At 44.9% G+C, this 24,864-nt stretch overlaps 1 protein-coding gene across 4 annotated transcripts in view; it reads right to left on the reverse strand.

Moving 5' to 3' along the window:
- UBXN7 (UBX domain protein 7) overlaps window positions 1–24,864 on the reverse strand; it is a 33,957-nt gene that overhangs the window by 8,180 nt on the left and 913 nt on the right. For 2 of the 4 annotated variants that reach the window (XR_011740429.1, XM_071812352.1), the window contains exons 2-11: window positions 21,501–21,648; window positions 19,599–19,666; window positions 16,611–16,676; window positions 13,807–13,919; window positions 6,099–6,197; window positions 5,417–5,563; window positions 4,937–5,027; window positions 3,971–4,098; window positions 2,639–3,032; window positions 900–979 (exon numbers count right to left, since the gene is read on the reverse strand). Coding sequence is in view for 3 of the 4 variants with exons in the window: in XM_071812352.1 (XP_071668453.1) it covers window positions 900–979; window positions 2,639–3,032; window positions 3,971–4,098; window positions 4,937–5,027; window positions 5,417–5,563; window positions 6,099–6,197; window positions 13,807–13,919; window positions 16,611–16,676; window positions 19,599–19,666; window positions 21,501–21,648 (1,334 nt within the window). In the remaining variant the exon portion in view is untranslated. Of the gene's footprint in view, window positions 1–899; window positions 980–2,638; window positions 3,033–3,970; window positions 4,099–4,936; window positions 5,028–5,416; window positions 5,564–6,098; window positions 6,198–13,806; window positions 13,920–16,610; window positions 16,677–19,598; window positions 19,667–20,490; window positions 20,596–21,500; window positions 21,649–24,864 lie in introns of those variants that run through there. The other 2 variants (XM_071812353.1, XM_065844617.2) reach the window with 2 other exon arrangements.

Consider the following 24,864-nt stretch of genomic DNA (forward strand, 5'->3'; position numbering starts at 1 on the left):
TTTTTCTCCCCTTTTATTTTCAAGCAAAAGAGTTAGGGATGAGAACATAAGCTTGAGACACCACACATGTCCAGAGTGCTGCACACGTGGTGATAATCTTGTTTTCTGCAAGAGATGTGGCACTTTTATTCTAAATCTGCAGGGGATCCTTCTCAAGAGGTGTGCTTGTGCCTTCCCTAAGGCTCCAATAGGGAGCGATTGGGTTGATTACATTAAACTGAGTTTAACCGGCCACTGCGTCATGAAAACTCACGACGGGAATACGGGAACACGGCCACCTCTTTACACGCTGATAAGCACCTCCAGTGTTTTGATGGAAACGCCCTCCACATCGGCCTCTCCAAGGCCAAAGCACAGTTGTGAAAAACACCTCAAGCACAGTCATTAAATTACATTTTAACAAATTCATTTTGAGAGAACTTCCTTCAAAGTCTGCACTGCCATCCACACCCAGAAGGTAGCATGGAAGTACAGTGAAAAAGACGGAGAACAACAATAAAGAGTTTTGCCTTTGATTTTACTGTTGTTTGACCATGGGCAATGACTGAACTCTTCCATTTGGGAAAAGAAATAAAACACAAATGCGTGGGCTGGGAGTATTTTATGGTACTTTAATGATCAATGCAAAAGCCATTAGAAAGGAAACGAGGAGGTTTGGGACTGAGGAGGACACCGCAGCGCACAGGCAACCCAAGGGGCAATGGAAACGCGCAGAGTGAACAGAATCTGTTGATGGGAGGAGAGGAACGACACAGAAAACACACAACAGAACGACAGTGTGAGCGCTCTCGGGACATCCCACTTGTCCTAGATCCCATTTCAATGGTGCCACCACAGGAAAAGAAATTCTCTGGTTTCAGCTCTCCCGTACTCAAAGGATCCCGATGAACGCCACTCACCAGCAGCTTAGCTTGTTCGGGCAGTGAAATTTGTTCCCTCTTTCCATCTGGATACCGGAGCATCAGCTGTGCCTTTGGTCCTACGCACAAAGGAAGTTACTACAGTTTAACAAAGAGTTGAGCTTTTCCGTAGATTTTAGGCGCACGTTTTCCTGCACAGCGCAGCAGGGTGAGGCACTGGAGACAGACACAGGGTTCCAGTCTCTGACAACATCCTCCTACCACACATTTTTAAAATATACACATCAAACTCAGGAAGGACTGTTTCACGAATTAAGACTGAAACGGGTCAGCGTTCCCAGAGAAAAGCACATCATGCTACCCCTGCTTTGAGACAGGTCAGTGCATGAGTTCAATATTAATCATTTAGCTTAAGTAGATGCACACCAAATGTAATAGACTATTTAGAGATATAAGGCTGTATGATTTTTAATATGCTCTTTGATTCATGTTACTTAGTAGACTAGATTTGCTAAAATTTTAAGCTTGTATTTACCAAAAGCAACTGCAGACTACACTAAACGCCTGCAAGATAAAGCCCAGCTTGCGTTTTGCTGGGGAAAATGGAACTGACTGGGAAAACAACGATCCAAGGCCAACACAGAGACATCGCAGACGTCTGCAGAGCGAGGCCTGTTTTGCACTTTGCTAAGAAAGGATTTATCCAGACAAAACGGCACCTGCAGGGTTATGGACCAAAACCAAGGTCTACAACTGCACAAAACAAAGGCCCACGTGGAGTCAGGGAAAAAGGGTCCAATGGGGAGCAAAAGACCTGGTGGTGAAATTTTGCTATTGGACTGGAATGGTTTATAAAGATCTAAAAGTCTGTAGTTTTCTATGCTCAGGCGACCTCTGCACAGGTATCCAGCTTGAGCCAGCCCTCCTGCTCTTCTATTCCATTAAATTTTTTTTTGTCTGAGAATTTTGTCTCCTGAAAGTCTATTCTGCATACGGTTATCGGGCCTCGCTTGAAAGTTTGCTACTGGAGTTTTAAAATACAGACTCCAGAGCGAATGGTTACCAGGGAAAGAGGAATCCTGACAGTCTGCACCGCAATGGATGCGGCCTTGCCCAAAAGTTTGTCTCTGGAGCCCCAAGACACACACTCTGGAGTGAACGGTTATCAGGGACGGAAGACACCTGAAGGTTTGCTTTGTGAACGGATATCAGGCTCCTGGAGAGAAGGTCAGCAGCATTCGGCTTGGCATATTTGCTCCATGCAGTAAATAACAGAGTGAACCTGCCACCAAACTCTTTGAAGTCGCGCTTCTCTTTAAGAAATCTAAACATCGTTCTGCAGCAAGCAGAACCCTGAATTACTCCCCCACGACAGGCAGCCGAGTTAACGGAGCGCGAGGTGGGGCTGGTGTTACTCTGCTTCTCTCCACCACGGGAGTAGAACACCTGCCATAGGCACCCGAGTTACACCCACGCATACTCTACTTGTGGACAAGGTCTCAAACTAAGCGACTCGAGCTCAGCGCCTGACAAAACTCCGCAGTTTGTGGCATCACTACGGAAAAGACGTCCCTGCCAATCCCCAATATTCTGTGATTCTGTGAACATGGTGCTGCCGGCAAGGTGAATCCGCCTAACGTCTGGCACCAAGTAAGAGAGAAGATTTAGCTTTTCAAAACAAGAGATGAAACCACGCTTGTCAGCGGATAAAGATTTTCAGGAGAAAATCAAGCAAAACGCTGACTGCTATTAAAAATAAAAAAGAAGCGGCAACTTACCATTCACATCCAGGCCCTGAAACGTACTTTCAGGCTTGTCAGCCGGCTCCTCCAGCATCCCCGTGTCCCCACAGGGCAGCGCTCTGTGATTTGAAGTCGTTCCCGGGTCAGTCCGTGCAGGGGGCTCAGGCTGAGGCCGTCGGTTCTCCTCCTTTTTGTACCCCAAGTCCTTGTGCGGAGATTTCCTCAGCTTGGCAGGAGCCTCCAATTCCTCCTCCTCCTCAGATCCGCAAACCGAAATAAATTCCTCGCTTCCGGAAAAAAGCTCCGACTCTGACTCCTCATCTGACCGACTCTCCTGCTTGGCCTGCGAGGAATCGAAATGCGTCTCCTGTAACGAGGCTCTGATCGCAGCTTCCAACTGGCTGTCCTCGCTGGCATCAATGAGGCTCTCCTGTCGGTTACAGACAGAAATGCATCAAAATTGCTTTTAAATATATAATGAAAGATCAAGAGGACATCAGTCTTGCAAAGAGAAGCTACTAAACCTGTCAGGAATAAACGGCAGAAGCTACTCATGCTAAGACTACTTAATGTCTTCTCCTTGGAAGGAGGAGACCTTGAGACCACACCTGGAATATTGTGTCCAGTTGTGGCCCCTCAGTTCCAGAAGGACAGGGAACTGCTGGAGAGAGTCCAGCGCAGCCACCAAGATGCTGAAGGGAGTGGAGCATCTCCCGTGTGAGGAAAGGCTGAGGGAGCTGGGGCTCTGGAGCTGGAGAAGAGGAGACTGAGGGGGGACTCATTCCTGGGGATCAATATGGAAAGGGGCAGTGTCAGGAGGATGGAGCCAGGCTCTTCTGGGTGACAACCAGTGACAGGACAAGGGGCAATGGGTGCAAACTGGAACACAGGAGGTTCCACTTAAAGATGAGAAGAAACTTTTTCCCGGTGAGGGTGTCAGAGCCCGGCCCAGGCTGCCCAGGGAGGCTGTGGAGTCTCCTTCTCTGCAGACATTCAAATCCGCCTGGACACCTTCCTGTGGAACCTCAGCTGGGTGTTCCTGCTCCATGGGGGGATTGCACTGGATGAGCTTTCCAGGTCCCTTCCAGTCCCTGACATTCTGGGATTCTGTGGAGTTTCACACGGATTTTCCTCCCACACCCGCACAGTTCTGTGACTGCTAAACCCAAAACAAATGCCGAAAGCACAAACCGCATCAAAAAAAATTAGTTACTGTGGGAGAAGGCATTCCTGGGCGCACCGTATTTTTGCACGCTCTTGCATTAACTCTGTTAATGCTGCCGCATGGGATGCAGGGCAGCTGGATAAAGACAAGTTGGTGTTTTTATTTCAGGTTACTCCAGCCCTCCTAGAAGGCCTCGTACTTACGGAACGAGAGCATTTTTGGGGAGGGCTGGTAGAATGGCCGTCCAGCTGTCCGTGCTCACTCAGGAACCCGGTCACTTGATCCAAGAACGACGTCACGTCCAGCTGGTGCCACTCCACTAGTTTCTGGCCTAGGGAACAAAAGGTGTCACAAAACGTCATTTCAGTATGAGATCACAGCTTAGCAGGCAAACATTCATCCATTCTTAACTGCTTTCATTTACATTTTGGCAAACAGCATTTGCTTCCATAAGTGAAGTGCTAAGAGGAGAATCCTAACTTCAGTTTCATTAAGTCAAATAGCAAGAAATCTCAGCTCTGACTCCAGACACGATTACTTCAGTCCTGTGAAGCGGGAGACCAGACTATTCATATAGTTGCGTTTTATGATGATAAAAGAAGAAAGGGTGCTGGGCTCCAAAAGAAAAGGTAACGATTTCAAAAGAGTTGGAAAGGGGAGGTAGAAGTTTGGCTGTTCGGGTTAAGGTAACTGAAACAACAAAGAAAACTAAAGCCAAAACACTATTTCAAAATGAAGATACAATGTAATAAGTCATCGCTGAGTGTCTCATAGCCACTGTGCAAGGAGTAGGAAGCAGATTCATGTAACACTTACATGAACATTGTAGTTTATTCATATGATTTCAAGTAGCTTTTAAAAGGATACTTAAAAATTAACTTCAGAGTTTCACCACCAGGTGGTACTACTTTCACTTTCTAAATTACACGAGTACAATCACCAAATACACAACATTTCAGCAAGCCCTGGGAGTTTTATTCCCTTATTTCCTCCAAAACATTCCACTGCGCTTTTTCAGGGACAACAAGGTTTCTCAGAGAGTAAAACAACGTAACTGGGATCATTGGGCTGAATGTAACACACACTGCGGAAGATGGTTCTCTAGCCTAAAGCTGTCAGTCTTTCTCCTGGAACATTTAAACTGCAGGTTTAAGTGTCATTTATCTTACCCGTCCTGGGATCCAGGATGGAGACGTAAGGGAAATCGGCTAATTTATAGAACTGTATGTACCTCTGTCCTTCCTCGCTGTCGTGGTACACCTACAAAACACCACGGGGGAAGCAAATTACTGCGCAGACAGGGAACACAAACAAACTGCACCTTGAAAAGGTACAAAGTTTCTCCTCTATTTCACAGTAGACACTACAAACAATACCTGCAGCTGTCGTAATCCTGACAAGCTGAAAATATGGCCCTAACGTTCCACATATTACGGGTATGAGGTAACATCTACAACGTACAAATGAAAGGCAGTTTGTGCATCCAAATGCATATCCACGAACCACATTTACATCCATAAACTACATCTCCATGAGCTACTGTATCTTTTCTGCAAGTTCACAACAGTGCCATTTTATTTTTAAAAGTCTGGTTATTTTGCTGTCCCATTTACACCAAGTTACCTGCGCGGCCCCTGGAAAATTCTCACCTGCCAAAAAATGAAGTGCTCGCGGATGATGTTCTTCACAGCTTCGTTGCTCCAGACGTCACGGTTGAGACACTGACAGGCAAAATCTTGCACGTTCTGAATGTTTATCATGAGCCATTTGTTCTGCATCTGACCACACTCCTTGGCCTGGAAGCAGAGAGAAAAGCTGCGTTAGATAAAACCGAGGTGCCAGACACAACCAACGATCAGTGATGGTTTCTAACGCTGTCGGGTTTTTCACCAAAACCCCTTTGCAGGGAGAGAGATGGACAGCGGTAGTGAAAAGGCATCCAAAAACCAGAGGGCAGGGCTGAAAGACCTGCTTTAAACAAGACTGTTTGAATTACAGAATCACACCGACGAACTGAGCCAAGCGCAGAGTGGGGAAAAGCAACTTGGGGATGGGGACACGGGGACGCTGGATGAAGTTATTTGTTCGGGAAAGAGTGTAGTCAATCGAACTGATCTGACAACAAAGACCTGCTCGTTCTAAAGCTAAACCAGTGCATCATCTCATGAGGTAGGTTGCATAATTATTCAACAGGACCCCCTCTCTGCGTGTTTTTCTCTCCGCGTTTCGAGTTACTCTATCCCTGCGCAACTGCCGAATGAGCCACCCCTTCTTATCGTGATGCTCGTTATCCGGACTGCGAGTGGGGAGGAAGGCAGGAAGAAATCTTACTGGTTTTGAGTCACAAAGCTGGCACTGTCTGATTGCTCGCTTGCAATTAATGGTAGGAGTTTGATCAAGAATGTAATTCTGATCGCTGAACTGCCATACCTGTTGGAAAAAAGAGGGCTATATCAACAGCAGGAATGCGCTCACCGCCTGCACAGACTGGAACTAGCACATGAACTCCCTTTCCTTTTAAAAAAGAAGGTATTTATTGGTAAGTGTGTTGGTAATGCACTTAGCAAAGGAATTAGGATGACGTTGCTGTTTTGGGCGATATTTTGTTCCCCAAACCAATTTTGTTTTCCTTTTAAAATGAGTTTTAGCCAGTGTGCTTTCGAACCGTCAGTCTGTCCGACGGGTGATGGACAGACACGGGAACCTCACACACTTATTAACTTTGCAAGGTAAAAAAATCTCAGCCTACAAAATTAAACTGCGTGGCCAAGCGACCTGCAGAGCTCATTTTATTTTACTCAAAGGGAAAAAATATGGATGTAGAAGCATGGAATAGTCCTCCTGTTCTCTCAAGGGACCCTGCGCTAACCACTCACCACTAATGTTATAGTGTCAGAATTCAGTATTTGCTCACCAGGAGAGAAAAGTGGGGGCAGATGACACCTAAATACCTGGTAAGGGTCTTAAATATAGGCATTATGCTTTTAGTTAAAACACTTGTTTTGAGCTAACTGTGGATTTGGAGAACTAATTCTAGGAAATCAGTTTAAAACGAGGCCTAGAGGTACCGCCCAAGCTTAGAGGGAACAAAAATCCTTGTTATCCGAGTCAATTGGATTGCCTTAGTCCTGTGTTCTAATGTAATCCACACTGGATTAAAAGAACAAACCCCAAAATACATAACCAGAAAGCTGGAAAGTGTATCGCACTCTCCTACACAACATTAGTGAAAAGCTGACTTTACCTCTCCCCCATCCTAAGGACATCAAAGGATGCAAAGCAGGGAAATCCACACAGAACATTTGCAAAGAGGAGTTTTCACCTGTAGGGCAGGTACAGCTTTCGAAACCACTTTAAACTTCCTTCTAGAAACAACGGGTTTCACATTGAACACTGAAAAAGGACACAGTGAAATTGCTGCCGTCTCACACACAGGCAGCTCGGCTCTCACACAGCTGCTGGGGTTTTTGGAGGTGGGAGGAAGGAGAAGAGCGTGGCGGGAGGAAATGCTGCGGATTTGGAGCACATTGGTGAGTCATTTTGGTAAAGTGACAAAAGAACAAGGAAAGTGACAAAAAGAGCTGGCTCGTGTATCCCGAAAGCTGTGCCTGATGGCTTTAGATCCACCGTTTCCAACAGCAGCTCTTCCCAATTCTCCTCCTCCAAGGTATAAACCCTACGGCAGAGTAGGAACTTTCAAAGACAAGAGGTAGTGGATCTCAGATACAAACCAAAATCAATCTGCCCAAAGCTTACCTTTACCCTTTCTACCCCTTCACGTTTTTCAGCACTGTGACAACTTACAGCACCAAACCAGCAACCTGGTTAAGAGAATCCCAGAATGTCAGGGGTCGGAAGGGCCCTGTAAAGCTCATCCAGTGCAATCCCCCCATGGAGCAGGAACACCCAGCTGAGGTTCCACAGGAAGGTGTCCAGGCGGGTTTGAATGTCTGCACAGAAGGAGACTCCACAGCCTCCCTGGGCAGCCTGAGCCAGGCTCTGACACCCTCACCGGGAACACGTTTCTTCTCATCTTATAGTGGAACCTCCTGTGTTCCAGTTGGCACCCATTGCCCCTTGTCCTGTCACTGGTTGTCACCCAGAAGAGCCTGGCTCCATCCTCCTGACACTGCCCCTTTCCATATTGATCCCCAGGAATGAGTCCCCCCTCAGTCTCCTCTTCTCCAGCTCCAGAGCCCCAGCTACCTCAGCCTTTTCTGGTTAGACAGTATGTGAAATAAGTCTTGTTTTACACTCAGTACTGGATTTCATGGGATAACCTCTAGCTCTTGCACCACTAAAATAACACGTTTGCCTCTCGTTTGACTTCTCTGAACCGTGTACGGTTTATCGATGTGGTGGTGGTTCTTCCTTGCTCAGCTTTGTGGAGCTTTGTTGCTCCCATAGTCAGCAGAGAGAACAGAGAAAGCGGAGCTGGCACCTTGTGACCCTCAACATGATCAACATGATTCAGTTGGGAAGATAACGGGTGACAGTAAGTCAGAGCATGGGATATCTAACAAGAAATATCCCGTTTCAGCTACACTCATGCTTCTTGCCCAGGCCAGGGCGTACAAACTTCCATCAACCATCCACTCTTGTGCCCAAGGTGCATCTGTAGGCCAGGCCAGAAGCACCTCGTGGAAAGATAATTGTACTACTTGAGTGCACTGTCGGTAAGTTTGCTGATGACACCAAGCCGGGAGGAATGTGTAGGGGAAAGGGACCTGGGGGTCCTGGGGACAGCAGGGTGAGCATGAGCCAGCACTGGGCCCTTGTGGCCAGGAAGGCCAATGGTACCTGGGGTGGGTTAGAAGGGGGTGGTCAGTAGGTCAGAGAGGTTCTCCTGCCCCTCTGCTCTGCCCTGGGGAGACCACACCTGGAATATTGTGTCCAGTTGTGGCCCCTCAGCTCCAGAAGGACAGGGAACTGCTGGAGAGAGTCCAGCGCAGCCACCAAGATGCTGAAGGGAGTGGAGCATCTCCCGTGTGAGGAAAGGCTGAGGGAGCTGGGGCTCTGGAGCTGGATAAGAGGAGACTGAGGGGGGACTCATTCCTGGGGATCAATATGGAAAGGGGCAGTGTCAGGAGGATGGAGCCAGGCTCTTCTGGGTGACAACCAGTGACAGGACAAGGGGCAATGGGTGCAAACTGGAACGCAGGAGGTTCCACTTAGAGATGAGAAGAAACTTGTTTGGGGTGAGGGTGTCAGAGCCTGGCCCAGGCTGCCCAGGGAGGCTGTGGAGTCTCCTTCTGTGCAGACATTCAAACCCGCCTGGACACCTTCCTGTGGAACCTCAGCTGGGTGTTCCTGCTCCATGGGGGGATTGCACTGGATGAGCTTTCCAGGTCCCTTCCAGTCCCTGACATCCTGTGATACTGTGAATGACTCGATTAACTTCCAAACTATTGCCGCTCCCTTTGTACAAAGAGAAAACAATCGCATCAGTTGTAAAGCTGGGAGCAGGTGGCAAAGGTTTAGCTCGTAAAATCAGGAAGCTTCATATAGATGCACTTGAAACTCTGCACATGACGTACACAGAAGTACTGAAATCCATTTAATGAGTGCCAAGCACGGAACTGCACACACCAGAACTATCTCCTCCCTTAACAAGAACTGAAAATTCAGTCAACTTGGTGAGTACCCCCCAAGAAAGCAAATCCTATCTCACATCACATGCATGGGGATATGAACATCTGCAACTCTCCAAAGCAATCTTTGACATTAGAACAAAACCACGGTGTTCTTTAAATAAATTATACACCAAACATGCCTTCTATTTCTTAGACTCCACTGATTTATCCCTAGTAGATTCCACTCTGAAGCTTAATACAAATTGAAGCTCGGTATTTCCCGCAGGAAATGACAGTTCAAAACGTCTTGTGCAATCTTAACTGACTCTTAACAGCCCAATCACATAACGCTCCTCAAACACAGACTTTTTAGTGACACTGTGTATTTAAGCCCTGGAAGTTTCTCTGAAATTTTCTAATAAGGAAAAAGGTTCGGGTTAACATCTCACTGGTTTACGTAGCACCGTTCCACCCGGTCACTGACACCTCGCGGCTCAGCCAGCGTGTTCAGAACGCCTGCAGGATCAGATTGGCACATTTTCTGTATCAAATATTTTTGAGCACATTGCTCTGGTGTAATTAAGTTAATCACACGTTTAACTTTAGGAGCACGGCAATCGGGAGTTGTTCTGTATGTGAAGCACGCTGCTCTGTCACCAATTGCAAGTACAAAATAAAATGAATGGTGCTCAACACTTGGAAACTTCTCTCTGATGAAACGTTAATTCTCACCTGCGCTTAAAAGCTGGTATTACTGAGTTAAACTGAAAAGGCAACTTTTTGCGCCTTACTGATAACAAAAATTCTTTGTAACTGAACAAAAATGAGGTTTCTTGGTGAAAGACAAAGATAACGAAATCTACTTACTAAGAAAATCAACCTTGGAGTACCCAAAGGGGAACAACAAAAATACAGGAGAACATGAGTGAGGTTATTAAGACCAGTTGCCCCCACTCTTGCTGGTTTGAATAAAGTCATAAATCCTAAATGATTCTATGATAAATGTAGGTGGCTCAACAGTGGCAGAATGTTCTTGCAGAGCTCTCCAGACATTATACAATAAGAAAACCCCACTTAGATTAACACTAAACTACAAGAGCATCAGAATCACAGTATTTAGTCTTTGGTACTTTGAACATGACAAACATCTCCGATTTATTATATAGCTTATATATGTTTATCTAAGCACACAGAAAAGGAAGAAGCTAATAGCAGCTTGCTAGGGATGAATTTTGAGAGCCTCTGGTCATTGGATCCATGGAAAGGGAAAACGGTCAACAAATTGAAAAGCCAAGATTTTTATGGCAATGAAGGTGAGGAGCAGCAGGTTGAAATGAAGGGGTCCCATGGGACACGGAACTGCACCAGAACACGAAGAGGTGAATATCAATAAGGGTACATGTCTTTACATTTGAGTTAGGGCAAAGAACAGGACAAGGTATATATACAAACTGCTTCCCCACACCCTGTTTAAGATTTTATGCTGCTCCCCCAAAAATAAGCCAGGGTCTTATATTACTTTTTGCTCCAAAAGATGCTTTAGAGCCTGTTTTCAGGGGATGTCTTATTTTTCCACAAACAACAATCTGCATTTATTCTTGAACAAGAAATCAACATTTATTCAAATACAGTTATATCATCACATTCTGGAACTTCATCATAACTCTCCAAACCCTGAATTCCATCGGGAATTTCTTGTGGCTTTAGAACCATTGGCCTCAATTTCTCATTTCCTCAAGCAAGCGCCTCTTGTCCACGTCGCCTGCTCCTAGCGCATCAGCAACGCAACTCTCCATTGTCTGTTTTTCTTGCTGAAGGGTCCATCTGTCCTGCTGCATTCTAGTGCTAATTAATCTTACCTATTTACATGTATACCTGCCTGGACACTATTTAAATGGACTTTTTTAATGAATTGTAACTAGGGCTTATTTTTGGAGCAGGGCTTATGTGACAACCTTGAAGCACTCCCCCCATGCTTAGCAGAACAAAGACCTTGTCGTGCCTTAAACGTCTGGTTTTTGTTACTTTGGGAGGAAGAGATAGATGACACCTCATCTTATCTTTCCCGAAGTTTTATGGCCATGGATGTAGACACCTTGGAAGATAAGGACAATTAACAGCGTTGCTGTAAAAAGTCTCATGGCCTAATTGGGATGATAGAGATGAACCATCCGCAGGACAACCAACTACCAGAAGAAGCCACAAACCAACAGCTACCCCTGATGGGCAAGACAACTCACTTCTGGTCAATACCATGAACTTTCCCCTAGTTTGAAGACCCCAGACCCATTTCCAGAAGGGTCTTCCTAATTAGCATGAAGAGTGAGCAGAGGGAGAAGACGAACCGCCCCCTCCTATCTCGCATGTAAGTGAACTGGGTTATAAAACAACCCCATGGATGATACAGGTTGTTGGTGTGTAAATCTTCAGCTTGTCCCCGCCTCCAGAGGTTGTTGCAGGAGAGATGGACATGTGGAGTGGTGATATCTGACTCTCCCTCTCTGTCTCTCTCTCTCTCCATTTCTCTTTCTGATATCTTAGTTGTCCTCTTCTCTCTCTCTGTTCCTTCTTCTTAAACATATAAAGTAATATCATTGTAAGTTCTGCTGCTAAAGTCTTGTTAAGTTTTGTGTTACAGTTACTAATTGTTGCCAATCCACCGTTTTTAAAAGGGCTTTTGCTGTCAATGTATTGATAAATTCTGTGGTACTATAACATACTTTCGCCAAGTCACTAATTGTTGTAATTTGTATACCACCGTGTGCTTTTAGTAAATTAATAATTGGACCCCCCCGAGTGGTTGTCTGTCATTCCCTTCACATTGCCGCACAGAATTACCCAGAGTTAACTCACACCTGGTCTCATCTGTTGAGTCAGGGCGCGTGTCGCGTTCAGAGTTAACTCACCCCTCATCCCATCTGTTGGGACAGGACAGCTTATATTTTGACTATCCTCAAAAATCCTGAAAAATCATGCTAGGGCTTATTTTTGGGGTAGGGTTTATTTTTGGGGAAATGGGGTAGGACAATCAAATCTATCAATGAGTTATTTCACTCCCTGAAAGGACTTTGGACTGTGGCGGATGCCACCATCACCACCACTAAAGTTTACAGCAAGGTAGGAGGAATGATGGACACACATCTCAGTGTCACAGTGAGGGTCACAGGGCACTTGCGGACTGTACATGTTCCAGTTTGGAGCAGCACTGGCCGTTTTCATGGCAATTCCCTTTATTATCACCATTAACAATGCATTTGCTCTGAACAAAGGGCCTGGAGGAGGCGACACAACGTCATTTGGGGTAAATCCCAAACCACACAACACACGGCAGAGATGCCTCAGCACCAACTACTTCAACCTGCTCTCATCACACCAAATCACTCGCCGAGGATGCAGAAGCTCCCCGTTAACACCCTGCCAAACCTGAAATTCTGTTAGAAGGTTTAACATACGGAGGGCACTGTCAGCGCACAGGAATTAGTGACAAGCCAAGCAACCCGCAGTGATTTTTGAAGCATAAAATGAGAGCTGAGGCCAAGAGGATGAAAGCTGGAGACTCAATAAAGGCACACGGCGCGTCTCTTAAAATTCCCCAGCAGTGCTCTGGTGTTTGGCAAATGTGCAAAGAATGGAAATAATCTTTTTGTTCAGCTCACCGAGCCAGATCTCCAGCACTGTTTGCAAAATCTGTATTGCACCATTTGATCATTAATTAGCATTCTCATGAAATCACCATATAATAACCATCATCAATCTCAGCTACTTAAAGATGAGCAGATGGAAGTTCAGTAGTAACTGCGACTTCTGAAGAATAACTGGAAATTATGGACTCAAAAATAAAAATATATACCAACTTCTATATTCTCTAATCATTAGTTAAGTCGCTGATCCATATCATAATGTATGAGTAGATCCACACGGGCAGAAAAGGTGACACCTAACAGTCCCCTCCTCTGGCAGATAATCTCTTGGATTTCCATCGCTACCAGATGCAAAAGGCAACCGCTGTGTTTCACAGAAGAGCAAGATCTTGAATAAAGTCAAAAACCAGAAACCACTTTGCCCTAACCCCGCCTGAGATTCTTTGCAGGGCTGCGCTGCAAACTCTCCAGCCCTTTGCGAAGTTCTGGCTCACCTCTCAAAATTAATCTTATTTCAGCCTTTTCTGTACTGTGCCATACAGAAATACTTCAAGGGATGCAATTTTTGCATTCTGACAAGCTTCCTTTGTGCAGTGAAGCCTTTCACCAAGTGTGATTTGCCACACTGAAACACAAGCAGTTAAATCCCTCAGTAAGTCACCAACATTTCCATATGTGGCCCATCAAATATTTACTGCTATACGGTCCTTCGTAACTTTCTGATCATCCAACATATGGATCCATACACAGCAACAGCCTGGCACAAGGTTTCCACACTCCACGCAGTCGTCACGCAAGGAATTGCGTCGAAATTCCCCAACTCACCGTTTCAAAGCTGCCTTTGTGCATCAGGTCAATGGGAGGCCTGAAGAGGTCGGCCAGAGTGGTGAGTTTCTTGTCCACCGCCCCTCCGTTCCGTAGCTCCTGCTCCTGCCGAACTGCACAGCCCCAAGAGGAAAGTAAACTCAGTCAGACAAAATACTCACAATATGGATTTATTGTATGTCACGCACAAAACTTTGTCACTGAAGTCGCAGGTCAGACCACGCTCAACAAGATAAGCTGCTACGTTAGGTAAGAATCCCACTTGCCACAGCTTTCTCAAGCAATTCTAAAAAATATCTTAATAAATATGAGCAGCAGCAGAGGGGGTCATAGACCAGTATCTGAAAACACATGAGAAATAAAAAACAACCCAAAACCTGACTTGCCCAAGCAATGCTTTTAAAAAGGGAAACTGAGCTAGACTGTAGCATCATGGGGTGGAGTCCAGTTGAGGCCTGTATCCAGTGCAGGGCCTCAGGGGTCAGTACTGGGACCAGTACTATTCAATATATTCATTAATGACTTGGATGAGGGAATAGAGTGACTGTCAGCAAGGTTGCTGGTGACACCAAGCTGGGAGGAGTGGCTGACACTGGAAGCTGTGCTGCCATCCAGAGACCTGGACAGGCTGGAGAGCTGGGCGGGGAGAAATTTAATGAAATAGAACAAGGGCAAGTGCAGAGTCTTGAATCTGGGCAGGAACAACCCCAGGTTCCAGTGTAAGTTGGGGAATGAGCTGTTGGAGAGCAGTGTAGGGGAAAGGGACCTGGGAGCTCTGGGGACAGCAGGGTGACCATGAGCCAGCACTGGGCCCTTGTGGCCAGGAAGGCCAATGGTACCTGGGGTGGGTTAGAAGGGGGTGGTCAGTAGGTCAGAGAGGTTCTCCTGCCCCTCTGCTCTGCCCTGGGGAGACCACACCTGGAATATTGTGTCCAGTTGTGGCCCCTCAGTTCCAGAAGGACAGGGAACTGCTGCAGAGAGTCCAGCGCAGCCACCAAGATGCTGAAGGGAGTGGAGCATCTCCCATGTGAGGAAAGGCTGAGGGAGCTGGGGCTCTGGAGCTGGAGAAGAGGAGACTGAGGGGGACTCATTCCTGGGGATCAATATGGAAAGGGGGAGTGTCAGGAGGATGGAGCCAGGCTCTTCTGGGTGACAACCAGTGACAGGACAAGGGGCAATGGGTGCAAACTGGAACACAGGAGGTTCCACTTAAAGATGAGAAGCAACTTGTTCCCGGTGAGGGTGTCAGAGCCTGGCCCAGGCTGCCCAGGGAGGTTGTGGAGTCTCCTTCTGTGCAGACATTCAAACCCGCCTGGACACCTTCCTGTGGAACCTCAGCTGGGTGTTCCTGCTCCATGGGGGGATTGCCCTGGATGAGCTTTCCAGGTCCCTTCCAGTCCCTGACACTCTGGGATTCTGTGATCATCACTTTTACTCAGAGTATTTCTATTCCAATATTTCTACTTCTTGCAATTCCAAAGAAAAACAAAGAAACAAGCAAAAAAACCCACCACAGACTTGGTTGACATGCAAAAATATCTTCGGATGTTTATATTAAATTTCTGCTCTCTGCAGAATAGACTCAGGCTGTCACTGTCTCTTTCAGGGTTTTCAGATTTGTTTATCCCCCAGTACCACACTTGGAGCAGGTTTATTTTAGTGGTATGAATTCCATTCAAAATAATACAGAATATATTTCCTACATACACACAGTCATATACAATAAAGGTAAATCACAGCATCCTCTTACCTAAAAATGCAGTGGTACAATGTATTTTATGGAATGGAGTCGGGTGAAAGTGGGAATAACCATCCCACAACCAAAAAATTCCAGAAGCTGTCAATGGGCCATAGTGTATAAACCATTTTTGAGCAGACACTGGATCTCCACAGGGAAAAAACAAATCCCAGTGGAGCAGGCCTGGGAGCCAGAAAATAATCCTGATTTTCAATGGCCAGGGCCACTTGCTTTTTCACAGCCAGTGATATTCATCTATAAATCTTTACCAAAAGCATAATAAAGCTCCATCATAAACCCTCGCAATGGTTTTACACATCGTGCATCTCTAAATGTCTTATAACAAAGTGGAGATAAGAATATTTCAAGCTACGATGATTCTGTAAATGGTGTATTTTCAGTTGCCAGTGACTTTAGTACTTGACAAATTCATTACTGGAAAACCCTGACCAAACCTGTCAGGGGAAAGAAAGTAGATGTGGATGCTTATTTTCAATTTGGCATCAAACAGCACGTAACAACATGGAAACTGGTCCATGGTTAGAGCCCTTAATCACTCCAGCAACATCGGTGATAACAGCACAACAGCTCTAACTCCACTGTGAAACATCTGGTGTTTTGCTCTCCAGGAATCCCGTTCTATAAAGCTGAATGGCTTAAATAACACCCAGTGCTTTGCCATTTGGAGATTTTGTGTATGAGCAGATAGACGGTGGTTAAGAGCAATTAAATTAACGAGAACCTTGTGCACATCCAAGGAAGAAGCGTCAGGGCTACTCCAATCTAATTTACCAGCACCTTCACTACCTGCTTTGTGTGTCCATTACTCTACTTTCCCTTCAGCCACATCAGAACGATGAACTAACAACCTTATCTATGAGCAAACAGTACTGACACTACAAAACCAAACAGCCTAATAACGTTATTAAGGAAGTGCTTGTGCTATACAGTAGGCAATTTAAAAACCATTCAAGAATGGAAAGCTGGCATAGCCTACAATGGAAACCATTTTTCCATCTTGCATTAAAAACCAGAACCTCCAGCTTACTGATCAGTAGACACTTACTGGTTTCTGTTTGGAAATCCCGAAAACCATCAAATATTGAGCGCGCGGGTCTGCGTCTTTTAGGAGCTATGGGGAAAAAAAAGCATTTCAATGATTATTTTAACAGTATGTTATCAGTATATTTACATGTTAGTACTCTCCATCATGCGTGGACAACAGAACAGGAACCCCAAGCGTGAATGATGGGGGAGTCGATCACTGTGTAGTGCAAGTGCCACCACAGCAACAACATATCCCAATTCCAGCCAAGGTTTTTGCCAAAGGCCTTCAAGCAGATGAAAAACTTCAAAAGATTAAAGCCCACAGAATAATATTTTCTTTATCAAGAAACACATTTGTTTTTTTCCGCAATATATTTCTATTCTTTTCTAATATCTTAGCCAGGTCCTATCCCAACTTCTTGGCTGGTCTGGTGACAGTCAAGCTCTCCCACTGGATTCAGCATCACTATCCACACTGAAACCTTCAGCAGAGATGGCAGCACAGGCAGATAAACAGTATTTTCGGTACTATTCCAGTTAACTCCTGTGGTACAGAGTGACCACTGTACTGCAGATGCTCAAACTGCCCGCCAAGACTTGCTCCAACTATTGCTCTGCATTACTGTTAAATGAAAGCAGAATGTTTTAACGTAGAACTTTCAAAGCCTCATTGTTACAAGACATAATAAATAATAAAGTAAAATAAATCCAATGTATACCCACCGGAAACCTGTAGTAAGAAAACAACACTTATTGTGAGAAAGCGCGGCCTGTGCACAGCTCACACCTCCAGAATGGTATTCCAGAGACCTTTCTGCTTTAGCACATGCAGCGTTTTTCACCCTGTGCCACGCCAAGGGCAAAGAACAAATGCAGCTCTTGTTCCTTGTGTTCTTCTCACACAGAGCGCCAAGGAAAGAATCAGTGAATCCCGTACAGAACAAAACCTGAATGAGGAATAACGTGAATAACGCCTCTCCAACTCCAGTAATTAACATCTCTTTCATCTCTAAATGCTTAGGCGCAAGCACAAGCCATTAAAGACAACTTCAGAGCAACTTAAACTACAAGTAACAACCACAGGACCAGCTCAGCAAACGCAGCATTTCCCTTGCCAGGCAGCTGAAGATGTTCACAGCAGCCCAGGTAGAGGTTTTTTTGATATCCTTTGTAGTGCAACATGGGATACACACATCTGGCAGAGAACAAATGTTGGGATCATCTCTTCAACTGGAGGAAAATCCAAGCTCAACGCAACACTGTTAAAAGCAGCAAACAGCACGTTCCCTGTTTCGGGGTTAGAGCTGAAAAGACCAAGTGAAGTACAATAACTCTGCAGTTTCAGCTGTTTTGTCAGGCTGCATCACATTACAAAGAGACGTGGCATTAGTGAGCGTATCAGCACAGGAGGACATCGCTGATCCAGATCAGTGTGTCTGAGATCAGGGTGTGACAGGTGAGTAGGACGGGACCAAGAACCAGGCCCAGCAGGTCCTACTCCCGCACTTCTTAGATTCCTGAATCCGTAGGAGTCTACAAATCTTCGTCAAAAGGTCTGTTGTGCCACAAAGAAAGGCAGAGGAACAAGTTGGTGCGGCGTGTTCAGAGAGCTCCCAGCAGTGGAACCACCTCGGGAACCACCGCTCAGCTTGTGCGTCCTGGTTAAGACTTCTCGGATGTTGAAAAAAAGGATCAGGAGAAACACAGTTCCAGGGTAAACCTGAAGCTTGGCCTCCTCCTCCTTTCTAGCACAGAAACTAAACAATAGAAAAAGCATTTCCTATGGGTATGAGGCCACTTTAAAGATGAGCACTTGAATGCCCTTCCTGGATGAGAAAGGCAAGACACTCAATTCACTTGACACGGCAAAAGCCAAACGGACAGGCAGAAACTGCCTGGAGAGGACAGATTCTCACAAGGCTAAAGGAAATAAGCATAAAAAAAGAGTCTTAGGTGTCTGTACCAACATGGACACCATATAAAAGGAGGGGACAACACACCAGGTCATCCAGTCTTGCTACAGAAGTTCCACCCTGTGCTGCTGTAAAAGAACCACTAAAGAAGATGGTTTGAGATGGAGGTTTTGAGATCCAGCGCATTTGTGCAGTACAGAACCCAAAGGAACGGCACAAGATGTGCCAGGGAGGGTCAGTGGGACATTAGGAAAAGGTTCTTCACCCAGAGGTGCTGGACACTGAACAGGCTCCCAGGGAGGGGTCACGGTCCCAACCTGACAGTGTTCAAGAAGAGACTGGACAACGTCCTCAGACACACGGGGTGACCTGTGGGGTTGTCATTGCAGGGACAGGAGTTGGACTCGATCCTTGTGGGTCCCTTCCAGCTCGGGACATTCTATGAACTCTACATAAGCACAAAAGAGTGTTTTAGACAAGCATCCGAAAGAAAACAGCATTTCCATCACCTGCCTCCTTGGAGCAAAAAGAAGTTTCAAAAGCAAAAGTGATAAACAGCTTCAGAAAATAAACAAGAAAAATAGCTGCATGGTGCCGTTTAAAGAGCAAATTAAATTCCTAAATGAAAAATGGAGAAAAATGATGAGTAATCACATAGCTCAGCCCTTCTTTCTGATAGGTTATCTCCCAGAGAAGCATGCATTCATCCTCTTCACATGCATTTGTCCTCTTCATTTTTGCTCAAGCTTTTACCCCACCACACTGAACACCTTCCCAACAGCACCACGCGGTTCTGAACCCCCAGAACGCAGGTGTGTGCTGATCACAGCTAATTATCTCAACGAGTCACCCGAAACTGGAGTTAGTAAATCGGTACCATCAGGAATGCAGCATCTCTAACGTGCAAGGTTTTCAACAACACTGCTGTGTTTCCAGGTAGGCAATCATGTTACATGGCAGGGGAAAAAAAACCCAACACAATAAAAATACATACAATGCTTCCTTCATATTCAGCAAGTTGGTTTTCATTTTGTCACTTAGCCCATCTCAAGGTAAAGAAAACAAAATGATCCAAAATAAGAACGCAAGCCTACCTCCAAACAAGGGTTCAGGCTCTACTAGAATTTCCTGTTTTTGAGGAATTGGAGCTCGTACTTCATCCCTGTCAAAGAGGGAGGAAAAATATCAAAATTAGAGAGATGATAATATTCCAAGTACTACATAAACCACATCCCATTGTGCTCCTGCAACTTGAAGCAGCTAAGGATGCTGCTGGACTGTTGCACAGAATCAAGAGATTTGGAGTCAATGGGTCTCAAGGGACCGTCCATTCCCACCAATGGCACTGGAGCAGGATTTAGTACCCTCCGCATTCAGATCTGACATGGGTGATCCTCCTGAGCCCTGACCGAAGATTACACAGATCCCTGGGTGACTAGATCCAAGGCTTTGGCAATCTACTATTCAGACACTCTTCTTTAAGAAGTGTCTTAAAACTCGTGAAAAATTCTTAGAACTTAGCATAGGCTGTTAATTAATCTGCTTGCCACCCTCCCCCCCAATAATCTACACGGAGGGGAGGAAAAGAAAAACAAATATCTTCCTTATCAGGACTTTTCTTCTGTTAGAAGACTTTTTGCTTCCACTTCAAACTCACAGCCCTCTCTTTTCCAGAGGATGATATGGTCAAAAAATGGCCATTTCCCCCAATTTCGGAGGTAATTCAACACCTTAGTCACGCTTGCGGAGATTGCTGGATAATCTGAAACCATGACTAGGAGAAGAAAGGAAATCCCAAGGGCTCTGAATCAGTGTCACTGATTCAGCGCGGTCACCTGGCCCACGGATCTACGTGACCCAAGGAAATTCATCGCTACGTCCTGCCCGCTTCCCTCCGACTCCTCAAAGCCAGAAACTGTGCAGTTTGCGGCTCTTGGCCGTGAGGTTTGCAAAAAACAACTCATAATTTCAGCAAGATGCACTAACCTTGCTATTAAGCTCCACATCTTTGATTGCTGTTGTGAAGCTAGTTATTCTCCATTTTGCATTTGCATATTTATTGTTCTCTCTTCCTAGAAGTAACACTAAGCTGACCGGCACCTGGAGGGTGTCAAGTATAAAGAAAAAGGTATTCCAATAAAAACTTGAACCTCAAGTCACTGATGTGCCAGAAGTTGTCCAGAAATAAGAACTCTAACACCTATAGATACAGAGTTTTAAGTTCATTACCTGTCAAAGGTTCACGCAGGAAGGCACTTGACATGAGCTAGAAAGTTTAGTACTAAAACAGCTGTTTAAATTTATACGTGTGCCTCAGAATTCTGAGCGGCAAGAATTATCTTTTAAAGCTAGTTGGCTTTTTTCCTGAAGTGGAAGACTTTCATAAAGACAAAAGCATGGTTAGGTTTAATTTAGAACATTTAAGGAGTGTGACTTGTACCAATCAGCTACCACTCAAATTATTCCACATTAACAGGTAGCACCGAAAGGTGCTATTGGCATCTGATGTGTAAGACACTCATGTAGATTTTAGAGTTGCTTATTCCTCTGCACGCTAGTGTGCATGATCTATACCAGGTTATACTTAAAACAGTGCAAAACCAAATGGGACTGAGGTCACTACATTTATAAGAAACCAACGGAACTCTCTAACTTCCAAATTATTGTATAAGCGAGGTTCTTGTAGCAATTTAGAAGTAAGAATCTCTTATTACTGGATCCCCACTTCAAGGTCTTGAGCTCTGTTTGCAAAAAACGGTGCGTATAAGCTACAGAAAACTTCTGAATTTGCAAGAGAGACCAGCTTACGTTGCTCTACATACCAACTTACATGGTAAGAATTTATTTAACCAGAACAATACCAGAGCAATCAGTTTAACAAGAACAAAGCAGCACGTATTACAGTGAGTTGACAGCAGCTTAGAAACAACAATTGTCTTATTCATTCTGCTTTACGCTACTAAATTCTTAAGACGGACTACTCGTGGAGTACGTACTCGGTGTGGGGGCGAACCGCAGACACCCCTGCAGAGCTGGTGCTGGGCTCCTCCGCTATCCCTCCGCCGTCCAGGAACATGGTGACGGCCATCTCCAGGTTGTTGTTGCACGCCTCCAGCATGTGCTTCCCCACGCTCTCGCTGGCACCTGCAGCGCCCGAGGAAAGTTAAAGCATTCTTAGGGAAGCGTTTGGATTGGGAGCACCAGGAGCAAGCGTTTGTTGTTAGAAATCGTTCATCCGTTGTGATTTAGCTTTGAAGTGCAACTATTAAATGAGACAAACGTATCTCGCATGGGAAAGGAATGCTCACATACAGAACAGTCTTCCTTCCACCAGGAAAAAACTTAGTGAAAGGCATCTAAGGGGTTTTATCTTGGTTTTTCTCTTTTTCTAGGGGTCAGACCTTTTCCTGGTGTGATTTTCCAAGCACTACTAGGCATACACACACAAAAAAATGAAAACCTCACTTAACATTTTAACAGGGAGAATACGAAATGAGCCACTAGAATTTTGTACCCGCTTCTAACAGGTATTTTGAAGAGAAGCTGCCAAATTTGTGTAACCAATTCACATGAGATAGAGGCTTTCACCTGCAAAACGAGGGGATATTTTTTGAGTTTTAGATCCTTCTGCACGACAAGAGGGAGACAGAAGATTAAGCGATACGTTGTTTAGAAGCAGAGTTTTTAGTTTGTATTTAACTAATAATTAATAGATGTAAGCAAGAAATGCAACAATTATAACTAACATCAATTATTTCTTAGTATTGATGCATTATACGTCAAAATTTTCAAAAATTGTAACGCATATGTAATAATTATGTGAATATAAGCAACACAAGAGCGTCCGGTGTTTGGAGCACTTATGGAGGATGATCCCCAGCACTGATAAAATAAAGAATGACGCTTAGCAGTAGAATTGACTCTGCTGTTAAGTTTATTTCTTCATTTAATTTAGAGATGGAAGAAAAGACAACCTGTTGTACGAATTGCACTAAAAGGCATAAACAAATCAGCAGAAGCTCAGTTCACATAAGAGGGGCAAAAAAGGCAAGAGGGAGAAAGTAATACTTGTCTACACAGCTATCTGTATAATGACTAACATCTATTAAAATCTCTCCTAAGTGTAGCTAAATCCAGTCTTATCCTTGCTGCTTGGGATGAAATAGTAGTTCTTAGCATCCCTTCCAACTTCTCCTCAAAAAGCAAACCAGCAGCAGAAGCACCTCAGCGGTGAAGGTCTCCAGCACCCAGCCCTTTAAATATCTCCTTACAGCAGCCGTCTCTCTATGTGCTGGGCTGCCAAAGAGGTTATTTTCCTACGAGAAGGCTGGTAGAGGGGAAGAGTGGCAAAATGCAGCTGAACCAGTTTGGGAGTAGCTTTTGGAACTGCACTCATTCTTCCCAGGTTCACTGCAAGTCACTAAAATGAAGAAAACACTTTTCCCAGTGACAGAATCACAGATAACATCAGTTTGGGCAAAACGCATTTGGACACTTCTCGGATTTTCCAGGGAAGACTCGAGAAGCTCTGGTTTGAACAGAGAATACACTTTGAAACCGTCAAGACAAATCAGTTCTAAACGACCTGCGCCATTACGTTAAATCACGGGGAGAGCCAACCTGACTGAGGGATCCGGTGTTCCAAAACAAAACAATAATCAACCTGCCACGACAAGCGTATTGAGGTGACCATCAGCTGTATTCTATGACCTGAACTGAGATGAAGAAAATGTAAAATAAAAACTAGTGACATCTCAAAAAATGATGTGAGAGCATCAAGTTTATGCTCTGCAAATTAACTGCTCTTTGGTGTTTTTCAGGAGCTCATTTCAATGCCAGCTGTAGCAACCAAACAATACCTGTATGGTTGGAATACACGCACCACCCTACAACCTCACCGTCCAGTCATTCATTTAGAAGAACTAGAAGAAAAACTATATTAAAATCTCTGCTATTTAAAATGTTACCACCACGCAAAGTGCTTGTACTGATTCTTCACTCCTAAGGAAACTGCTGCCCTGCAAATGTTTTCGGTGCTCGTGCTGGCAAACAGAAAAAAACTAAACATTTGTTAAGTCTCAAAGCAAAATTCAAAGTGACCCCATCGCATCATTGGCAAAGACACACGGGAGCTACAATCTCTTTGCAATATTTTTCAGGATGAGAGTGCCAAAGAAACACAATTCTGCCCTCTGGATAAGAGAAATACAATCAAGGACTATTTCTCCCCGTTCTTCACCGTCACCTACGCTGGAATCAAACTGCTGTGCAATATTCACTCAGCCCTTTCCCCACGGGCAGGACTCATTTCATACACCTACAGCTTCACGTTGAAAGCCGCTGACACAATCCAGCGAGGGTGTCAGCGCCTGAGCACCCATCAAATCACAGCCAGCATCAGCAGGACAAGCTCCATAACAACACGTTTTTACACACAACGTTAAATTCTCTTAAAACGGAAAAACAAAACTTCAAAACTCTACTTCGCAAGTGGATGGGTGAAGCCCAGCAGGTTGTTTTTTTCCCATTGTGAAATCATGAGAGGAGTGCTTTTATATTTAACATTAACCATCTGTAACAGCACAAAAAGTGGTCAGGAAGAGCAAGTAGCACGAGTCTGTCTGTTCTGGTTCGTTTTTTAGCAAATCTAGGCACGAATGAAAAAAAAACCACAAGGCATACACGGGCACATACTATATGGAAAATGAACTTGCTGTTGGTTCTTTTTATTCACGAGGATTTATTCCAAAAGGATACCTGAGTGATCAGTAACTTCCCAGTGTATCCTACCAGCATGTTCACAGCGAACTGAACATATTTGGGACCTGAGCGCAGGGACACAACCCAAAACTGAGCTGCTCAGAGCCACCAAAGTAAACCCAGTTTCACCTACATAAACTAAAAAGCCCAAGATGTTTTATCAAATGCTCCTTCTGTATTCAGAAATTCCTTCAGTACTCAGAAAGGGCTGTGGGGCACTGGAACAAGCTGCCCAGGGCAGTGCTAGAGTCACCATCCCTGGAGGGTTGGACAGACGGACATGAGGTTCTCAGGGACATGGGGCAGTGCTGGATTTAGGTTATGGTTGGTCTCGATGATCTTGAGGGTCTCTTCCAACCAAAATGATTCTGTGATTCTATTCAATATGCAAAGCAAGGAGGGAACTACAGCAAAGCAGTTTCAACATTAAGTGGGTCAAGCACTCGAAGCACACAAGGTAAAGCAGCAATCATCACCTGTCGCAAACTTCAGTTTAAAAACTACTATTTTCATTAGGTAACTCGTGAAGTCATCAACAATTCTCAGTAAGTCAAGAGTTCACAGAATCCCAGAACGTCGGGGACTGGAAGGGCCCTGGAA

This window comes from Patagioenas fasciata, chromosome 9 (genome assembly GCF_037038585.1).
Source record: "Patagioenas fasciata isolate bPatFas1 chromosome 9, bPatFas1.hap1, whole genome shotgun sequence".
Classification (NCBI taxonomy): Eukaryota; Metazoa; Chordata; class Aves; order Columbiformes; family Columbidae; genus Patagioenas; species Patagioenas fasciata.